The following is a 9,977-nucleotide window of genomic DNA, read 5'->3' on the forward strand; positions in this document are numbered from 1 at the left end:
CCTGTTGCACCCTCACCCCCGTGTCATGCAGCCCACAGTGAGGGTTCTCACCACCGTGTCACTGCAAGAAACCATGCACAGAAGAGAGCAGGGAAGAGCCTGAAGCTCGTGAGGAAAGTCCCTTCGGTGCAGTGATGCTTGTGTCCAATGTGCGGACATCGTCAGAGGACTTCTGTGTCCTCCTTCTGGAGATTAGGATTTGGAAGGACAGAAAGTCAAGACCCAGCAACTATTGTAACATCGTTCTGCAATAAAGTTTCACGTGGCTGATCCTCACATCATGCTTAGGAGCACTGTCCCGCTTGAGATGAGTCACCCACTCAGATCCTTTCAGATACAGAAAGCCCAGCACAATCCAGCCAACTGTCTTCTGGCCCCGCCCACGCTACAGCTACTTTCAGGAAGTTACCAGGAGAAGGAAGACCGGTCAGCCAGCTGGCTGAGGCTGCCCACACTGGCAGCTCTGGCAGAGGCTGCACACTTCGTGCTCAGCAAACTTATTCGTTGTCGTTCTTCCTCATGCTCAGTGTCCACAGCTCAAGAGCTGCTAATTTCCAGAAGCAACTTAATTCATGTTTGGAACTGCACTTTGCCTCCAATCGCTTGGAAAATGTGCTGCTTTGTAACAGCCCTCAGGATCGTGAGCAGCTCCTGGCTGGTTTAAATCTATCCTGAAGTGTAATTTACCAAGCCAGAACACTTGAGCCCATTTAGGAAACCTTCCCTTTGCGCAGCCTTCATCCGCCCTAAAGGATCGCTCTACCTTTCTGCTTCTTCTTAGTCATTCATCCACTATCTTTGCACTTTCCTTTTCACCCAGATGCTATGTCAGTTTTTCTTACATTAATTGAAGTTTACCTGTCCAAAATGTATAGCCCATGTTTTTCTCTTCACTCTCAGGAATACATACATACATACATGTATATATACATGTATATATATACACATATATATTTAATCCTTAATTTTGAAGTGGCAAGATGGTTCTGCAGATAAGGGCACCTGTCACCAAGGATGATGGACTTGACTTCAATATGCGGGGCCCACGTGGCAGAAAGACAGAAGTACCTACTGCAAGGAGTCCTGATGTTTACGCACGCGCGCGCGCACGCACGCACGCACGCACACACACACACACACACACACACACCCATGCATACACATACACACTCACACAAACACAAACATACACATTCATACATATGCACACACACATACACAGTTACAAACACACAAATAAAAAAATAAAATAAAATGTTAAGAAAAAAAACAAAAACCAAACTTAAGAGTATCTGTTGGGATCCTTAAGCAGGCATCTTTACTGCCGGCCCTAAGAAGCCCGATGAACCGGTTATCCGGCATCTGTGAGGCTACCTAGAAGACCACCCATTGACCACCAGAAACTACCTGCGCATGCTCTGGGTCGCCTTATAAGAGAACTCAAAGCTCCACCTCTTTCTTTCTCTCCTGCTTTGTCCAGAGACAGTCTCTGCGACCCCTCCCCTTCCCGTAATAAACCTCCCACGTGGAAGCAGTCGTGTGGCGTGATTTGTGAACCCGCCGTGTAACTCTTTTGCGCAATTCTATCAGTATTAATTTCTTAAAGTGTACTCTTCCAACAGCACAGGTGACTCTGTTTAGAATGCAAATTCCTAGGCCCTACCTGACTGAATACATACCAATCTCTGGGAAACTCTTACGGGTTGGGCAACCGTTCTGCCCCAGCCTCCTGAATACCAGGATCCCAGGCAAGAGCCACCATGCCTACCTCGGAATAAATCTTACACGTTAGAAGTTTAAGACCCACTATCTAGGAGAAACTTCACATTCAAAAGTTAACAAATTTTGTACTTTTAGCTAAATGTGATGTTGATCAAGATAACTTTTTAGACTGTGGGTGACAGCCACATGACTGAATGTGGGGGGCTGCAAGAAAAACTGACAACAGCAAAAGGTTTCTGAATACACAACCACCAACATTAATTCAAAATCAACTCTGCAATAAATCCAGGGCATTTCTGGCTACCCTTGCTCATGTCCCATCATGCCACTGCACTGCAGCCTTGGTTCTGTGCACACAGCATGCATGCCCGGATGGCCTCTAAGTCCTCACCTTCCTGCTCCCATTCCCAGTGCTGAGATTACAAGCGTGAGCACCTACACCCAGCTTACATTTCCACTTTCTGCTGCTTGTGGTTTAAAACTTAGGAATTCCTAGCATACATTCTGCATTTACTCTGAAGTGTGCAAATGACCTTACCTCTCTCACTGACAGCTGCGGTGGGAAGGAGACTGACAAAACCACGCTGGTGAATTCAAATCCAGAGGCTTCAACCTTTTGGCACACCTAAAGGAGTATTACAAATATGTAACTCCCAAGAACTGTTGAAAATGAGGCTCTAAGAAGCAATTTCTCCCAGGAGATGACAGTGCACAGCTTCCCAGCGTTCCTTGGGAGCCAGGGCTGAGCCCATGACACGGCACCGGCCTAACATGTGCCCAGCCAATCCCTAGCACTGCCCAAAACAGACATAAACAGTCAAAAGACTTCCACATCTCTTCATCACAGACATCATGATGGTAAGTATGTGTTAATTCTGACCCTACACAACTGGCAGTTTCATGATAACATGTTGAGGGTCAGACAGTTTTTATTAATTTTGCAATATGTTGATATAACCGTTTCAGAATAGTTGGGCTCTTTTAACTGAGAAAAGACTTTATGGCCGCCTGGACTAAGCCAAGCTGACAGGGATGGTATGTTCAGGAAGGCTCACACTGTCTTACGAGGAACAGATGCTTACCTTTGTAACATACTCTTTTTCGCAGAATCCCTGAAGAATTCCTAAGCAAACATTGCACACACTCAAATTTGAAGGCTTAGCGGCCACGCTTTCACCTTCAGCAACGGAGACTCCCTCCTTACAATTTGCACTCCAATTATCGAGCCCATCTTCCTGTAGACGGATTTTCTTGAGTGGTGGGTTTGAAGCTTCCAAAATTAATTCATCTTTTTCAGGTTCTAGAAATTTTTGTAGATCATCGAACAACTCCTAAAAAGTTAATAAGAGAAAAAGCAATTAACATTTTAAAGTGGCTTTGAGGGTCCTATGACAAAACATGAAAGTCAGGCTCATGTGATGACACCTCATTCTTGTTTTTTCTTTTTGTTATTTTAATTAGTAATGAATGTCCTTCCCAACTGAACTACAAGCCAGGTTTGTAAATTTGTTAATGGAGCCTTTCTACTTCACACTGGGGTGTTAGTGTCACTGATTTACAAAATTCTTCTGAAAAAAAAAAAAATCCAGATGTATAACAGGTATTTGATAAGCACATGGATTAAGCTCATTAATAATAAATTCAAAGGCACAAGTAACACACACTTGGGTGTCCCACAAGAGAGCTGCCTGCCTCCGAGCAGTGAGGTTTAAAGCATCCCAGCCCTCTAGATTCCACTAGAGCGCTCAGAGGCTGAGGCCGCAGATCTCCTGAGTTCAAGCGACCCAAGAATACAGAATGAGGCACAGTCTCAGAACAAGGTGTAGAGAAGACTGAACAGCAGGAACTCCTACAAGGCTGGTTTATAACAATTCAGCAGAAGCCAATTTATTCATTCCCAGAAAGCACTAGCTTTCTAGGAATTCTAACACACTAACCTGTGGCCCTGCCTTGGGATAGAAGTATCTCTTACATTCCAAGAGACTGGAACTTTTGCTGAAGCTCACAGCCAAAGTCAATAATACACCTTGAGGTCACTTAAAACTGTTATCCTACCGTCTGTTTAACCTGCCTTTAAGAAAGCAATATAACGACCAACCTTGCTTGCCTTGAATTTCCCAAGTAATCTTTTATTACCTAAGCTAATGCATAGCTATAATCTCAAATAGTGTACTTGCCCTTGCTCTTGACCCAGGAGTAACACATGTGTGTTTGTGTGTGTATTATGATAATCATTTGCTGGACACAGCATATAGGCTGAAATCAGCCTTATAAAATGAATATCCACCATACCTGCTGAAAGCAGCAGTCAGCCACTGCCTGACAGGGCTTGCTATCCGGGTCAGCTGCAGTCAGACTTAACTCCTTGTGAAACTGTTAGATATTTCTGTAAATACTTAACATTAGTATTTCTGCATTCCTCATTCCTTGTCAATGTGACAATTTCTCTGCTGTTTAATAGAGATAGGGCTAGAGAGATGGCTCAGTGGGTAAGAGCATGGACTGTTCTCCCGAGGACTCCAGTAGGTAGCTCACAACTGTCTGTAACTCCAGGTGCAGTGGCTCCAATGCCTCTGACCTCTATGGGCAACCCCACACATGGCATACATCACCCAGACACACATGATTAGAAATAAAATTTAAAAATATATTTTTTAAAAAAAGACCAAACAAGCTGTTTGTTGGGAACAGACAGACACACACAGGGATAATTTCACCAGGCAGCCTTCAGGCAGGTGCAGTCTCGAACTAAGACACCAGGGAGACAGACAACGACAAGGAGAACAGAGTAGAGAATTCAGATCTGGGCTCCCTCTTGGCTAAATGGCATCAAGGAGAAGTGCTTTAATCTCTGTCCTTATTGCAACGCCCATGTGTGACTGGTGCCTCTGAATTTATTATCAGTGCATTTAACCCATATACTAATCAAATCCTTTTTATATGTGGATGTTTTTCCAGAAGAATTTCACAAATCCGTGAGGCTCCATCAACAAATTTACAAACCTGGCTTGTAGTTCTATTGGGAAGGGTATCCACTACTAATTTAAAACAAGATTCAATTCTAACTACTGAAATATAAAAACACAACCTAGGATGGAAATGTAGCTCAGTGGTAAAATACCTACTTAGCATGCACGAGGTCCTGGGTTCCAGATCCAACGGCAGAAAAACAGAGACAGACACACAGACACACACAGTCTACACACACAGAGGAAAATACAAGCTGATTTTTATTCTTGCTAAGTTACTTAACAACCTCACAAGTACCAAGTGTTAATTAATGTGAAATCTCATCATTTAGATGCTGAGCAAGTGAACTGAGACAATTTACCAAAATACATACATTTGGCAGTGCTAAAATTTGGTGCCATAGTTACAATCCATTTATATGCATTAATGAAAAAAAGCCCTCTTCTACATTTTTTGTCCAATTTCTGTCATTCCTTGTATTAGAATGTAAAAACAAGCCTCCGCTTGAAAGGCTGATATTTCTCCCCTCCACCCATCTAAATGCTCAGTTTTCTCGTGCTACATCAGGCCAGTTTTAGTGTCCAGTTGCTGAAGAAATCATTTGAATTCAGTTAGACTATACTAACTCAAGACAATTTTTTTCATTCAAACATTAAATTCATTTTGTTGATGCATTAGCACTTCAATTTTCACAAAAATTCACACATATATACATACATACTGGTATAATATGACCCACACAGATGTTGACTGCTACCTGCCATCTGTAACATGAGTGTAACATAGTATGCATGTGTGTGTGCTCATGATAGCTGTATGACTGGAACAAAATAAAGCTTAAAACATTTCAAAAAAGCCTTCAAATATTGTGTTTATATTTATTCACAAAGAACATTACAAGTCAAAGTTGCTGATAGTCTCTTTGTATAAAATGTATTCTGAATACAGTATATCTATGATATATTTCATATATATATCATATATATGATATATATACTGTGATATGTACGGAAAAGTATATAAGGAAGATTACACAAAGCTGGATTAAGCTGAGCTTTTATACACATAACAACTATCACTGCCTACGTGCCATTTTTGGCTTCCAATTGCTTTCACATACTTAATAGGTAATGTCCCTTGAAATGCAGTGAGGTAGAAGCTACCGCCATTCCCATGTACAGAGAAGCGAACTGAAGCTATACAGTGGTGGAACTGAGATTCACATCCAGGTCTTCTAGCCCCAAAGTCTAGGCTTTGAGTTCAGAAACACTGTTCAATTCTAGCCTGCTCATTTAATAAGCTGCTTAACTTTGGGCTGCTGCTTAATCTCTGTTTCAGTCGCTTCATCTGAAAATAGAGATAATCACAGCATGTACTTACAAGAAATTAAATGAAAGCTTGACATGCAGTAAACCAGTCGAACGGTAGGCACTACTGATAATTTCTAACACAGAAGACACAGACAACGATAGAGAAAAATAGCATCGCTGCATCATTATTAGCAATATTTAAAGTAAGAAACTCAGTTGTATGAGTATATATATCTACACGTTTGTCTTTGAAAAGAATGTCACTGTTGGTATCAAGCATATGTCACAGGTATGTTATATGCTTTATGTGAAAGTATTCTATTCAATGGCGTAGCTCTCTATGCATTACCATAGCGTGAAAGACTCTGTAAGTTTCTGTGTCGCTAGCACCAGGGATGACGATTCTCATAAACCTTCCATTTAAAGGCTTCCCGACAACAGCAGACTGCACAGCGGCGGGGGGCGGGCCCTTAAGAGTTCCCTGCCTAGTAATATTGCAGCCATCTTAACTTACACACACTCCACAATGTTCGCACAAGCACAAAGCCATCTAAAGACACACTTACCAGAACATACACTCGGTGCCACAAGTGGAGGCTGGAACATGAATCGGTGACAGAATACTGCCATGTGTAAAGCCCTGGGCTTAATCCCAGTACCCGAAGGATACATTCATACATACATGTAAATGGTAACACACAGCAAGCAATGGGTAACCAAAACTAGCAATACAGCCCATGTGTAGGCGCACTTGTCATACAAGCCTAACAATGTTTCATTTCTCAGAGTCTACAGTGGAAGGAGAAAATGAATCTACACATATATACATACACACACATATACACACACAGTGTGCACGCCCACACGCAAACAAGCATTCACACCACTCATAAATATGTACATACTCATAAAAGTCATAACTAAGATTTAATTTTTAAAAAGGTAACCAAATTCATTTCTATTAAAAAAAAATCAGGGCTATGATGTGCCCCATCCTGCTGCATCACATTAGCATCTGGTGAGAAGCGATATCTGTGATATTGTGTTTAGATGCCCTTTATAAAATATCTACACAAATGTTAAACGTAGCAAAAAATTCCACCCACGATGCTTCGTTACACTAAATGTTAAGTAATAATGTAATCACTCAAAAAACAACTATATTCCTACATCAAATTTTTAGGATAACTGCAATTCCAAAATTACCTTAGTAGAAATAATTTTATTAATTTTCCTCCTTTAGTGGTATTACGGATCACTCACTGTACTCAGCAAAGCTACTGACATTCATTCCAAACTATTAAAAACATTCTTTAAGTTAAAAAGAAAATACCTTGGTTGGGCATTTGTAAGGTGTATGAAGATCCACACCACAGAATCTGAAGATACATCTTGGACAGGTACCAGAACTGAACAATAACTTGGCCACGTGTTTGTTTTCCTCAGTCAATGGAAACATACTGAATAATTAATTATAGCTAGAAGAAAGAAAGAAAAACTAAATGAGCAGTTTCAGCATTTTACAGCTACACACAAATATGTCCTTAAGAAGAAAAGCTAGCAGTTGGCTCCATAGCATATGCCTGGAATCCCAGAGCTCTAGAAGGCAAAGGCAGGTGATCTCTGTGAGTTTGAGGCCAGCCTGGTCTACAAAGTAAGTCCAGCACAGCCAAAGCTACACAGAGAAACTCTGTTTCAGAAGAGGAAGGAAGGAAGGAAGGAAGGAAGGAAACAAGGAAGGAAACAAGGAAGGAAGGAAGGAAGGAAGGGAAGGAAGAAAGACTAGCTTTCATTTGAAAAACTCCATTTTGTACTCTTCAATAATGCTTGTCGCATCTATGTTATAAAATATGAACTTGACTATGTGAGTATGTGGGTTCCAGGGGTGAGGAACAAAGAAAGCCAAGCTTGCTCTGGACATGACATTAAGAACTTTCAGATACCAGGGCTGGGGACCACTCAGGGTTGCCTGTGTAAACCTTTCAAGAAAGAACTTAAAATATGAGGACAAAAGGAAGGAAGGAGTGAGGGAGGAAGGAAAGAAGGAAGGAAAGAAGGAAGGGTCACAAAAGTCTGTGTGGTCAAGTACTTACTTCAGTGTCTGAATCCCCTCTACCAGCTCACTTAACCTGCTAGTTTAATGTCAAGTAAAGCTTCTATGAGGAGCTAAAGTAATTATGTAAAATTCAAGGTGTAGTAGCCCACATTTGTAATTTCAGTACACAAGAGACCGAAGCAAGAGGATCATCTTGAGTTCATGGACAACCTGGGCTACTTACAGAGTTAAGAGTTTAGAGAGGAGGGGGGAAGGAGATATCCTTGTAGTCCCCTAACAGAGAAACTTTACTAGTTATTTTCTTTTTTCCATTAATTAACATCAAGCTTTTGATTCAATACAGATAACTTCTAAATCAAAAAGAGAAATAAATACATCGTCTCTAAAACAAACAAACAAACAAACAAAAAACCCACATCAGTAAACTCTTTAAAAGAACACCTCAGAGGGAAGTCTCCCCTCTGGATTTAATTGACAACATGCAAAATTAGACTCTTCCTTCTGGCTTAAAGACTGAATGCTATATTTCTTCATAGTTCACTAGAATAAAGGTATCATTGCAAAGCCAATAAATAACACCACACAATCTGCAGGCTCTGAAAAGTTCCCAAACCTGTTAAGAATTGCCAATGCTATCATGCTGAGTGACTTGGTAAGGTCAAACAAACAAACAAACAAAACCCCCGAGAGAAAGTTAATAAAGTACAGAGCTGTAAAACGACTCAATACCATTTTCACCCGGCAGTAATCCAATAACGCCTCAATCAGGTTACCATTTAAAAGAGGACATATACCTTGAAGACCGGATTTCATATCGACGTAATAAAATGGCAGAATTTCGTAAGAAGATATGAGTTGTGACCTGATGTTGGACTTAGCTTTGAAAAGAAGCCCTGATAAAACCTCTCACACTAAGTTTTTCAGTGTGGGTCTCTGGTGTTTGGAGTTCTGCTCTTGTTTCTTTTACAGAAAAAACTGAAAAGTTGCAACAAAAGCCCCTGCCAGATGTCAGAATCTCTGCAGCGTTTGATTCCTTTCTCCACGTGCCAGATAACTATCTCAGTCTCATCAAATGAAGGGAAAGGACTTTTTTTTTTTACAATTACAAAACAAAACAACAACAACAACAACAAAAAACCTTTATGGAAAAGGTAAGAAAGACTAAAGGGGGAGCAGGGGGAGTAAGGTCGTTCCTAAATGCATTACCACATGCACAGGCATGGTTGGTCCTGCATGGGGGCAGGGCAGAGGTAAGGGGAACCCGGCCCAACAAGCCCTTAACTCTCTTTGCTTTAGGCTCTAGGACCTTCCCACACTTAACCTGGCTAACAAACAGAAAGAACTCCAGCCACACCTCTTCGGCACCCAGTTACTAACCCCTCACCTCAGACCTACTTGGTCTTACCTTCTCCCAGGATGCTGGAGCCAAGATTTAACCCTATTGGGCCCGGGGTGGGAACGGGGAAGACTAAAGACAGCGCACCTACTGCGTGTAACAGTTACGTTCCCCAAGGAAACCAGAGCTTTCGAACGAAAGTACCAGGCCTCTCAGGAAAGACGTGCAGCTCACACCCCCTCCGGTCACAGGCTGGTCTGTAGGGCCATCGGGCTGGCCGCCTCGCACCCCTGCTAGTCCCCGGAACGCCGGTCTGCGAGGGGCGTTATCGCCGGCTCTGAAGCCCGACCCGGCAAAGGAGTCTTCCTGGGACTCGGCCTCTAGACATAGTAGCTGCTGCTAGAAAGGTCGATGAACCCCTACGCAAATTTGAAACCCAAGCTGGGAAAGGTAAAGAAGGAGCGTTCCTCCCTCTCCTCCCCCCGCGCCTCCCCCTCCTATGAGTTAGGTGCTGCCTTGCTCGCTGGGGTCTGAGCTTCCTTGGACGCCAGGCCCGGGCCGACGTCGGGCGTGGGCGGGGCGA

At 42.3% G+C, this 9,977-nt stretch overlaps 1 protein-coding gene across 5 annotated transcripts in view; it reads right to left on the minus strand.

Annotated features, from left to right (window-relative positions):
* The window catches only part of Pus10 (pseudouridine synthase 10), a 54,028-nt gene extending 44,052 nt beyond the window's left edge, over positions 1-9,976 (minus strand). Inside the window, exons 1-4 of one of the 5 annotated variants that reach the window (XM_021626594.2) lie at positions 9,464-9,865; positions 7,336-7,480; positions 2,805-3,053; positions 2,261-2,347 (exon numbers count right to left, since the gene is read on the minus strand). In XM_021626594.2, the coding sequence (XP_021482269.1) occupies positions 2,261-2,347; positions 2,805-3,053; positions 7,336-7,461 (462 nt within the window). In that variant the 5' untranslated portion in view covers positions 7,462-7,480; positions 9,464-9,865. Of the gene's footprint in view, positions 1-2,260; positions 2,348-2,804; positions 3,054-7,335; positions 8,846-9,463 lie in introns of those variants that run through there. The other 4 variants (XM_060365145.1, XM_060365144.1, XM_060365142.1 and 1 more) reach the window with 4 other exon arrangements.
* Between the last annotated feature and the right edge of the window lies 1 nt (position 9,977).

This window comes from Meriones unguiculatus, chromosome 12 (assembly GCF_030254825.1).
Source record: "Meriones unguiculatus strain TT.TT164.6M chromosome 12, Bangor_MerUng_6.1, whole genome shotgun sequence".
NCBI classification, from domain to species: Eukaryota; Metazoa; Chordata; class Mammalia; order Rodentia; family Muridae; genus Meriones; species Meriones unguiculatus.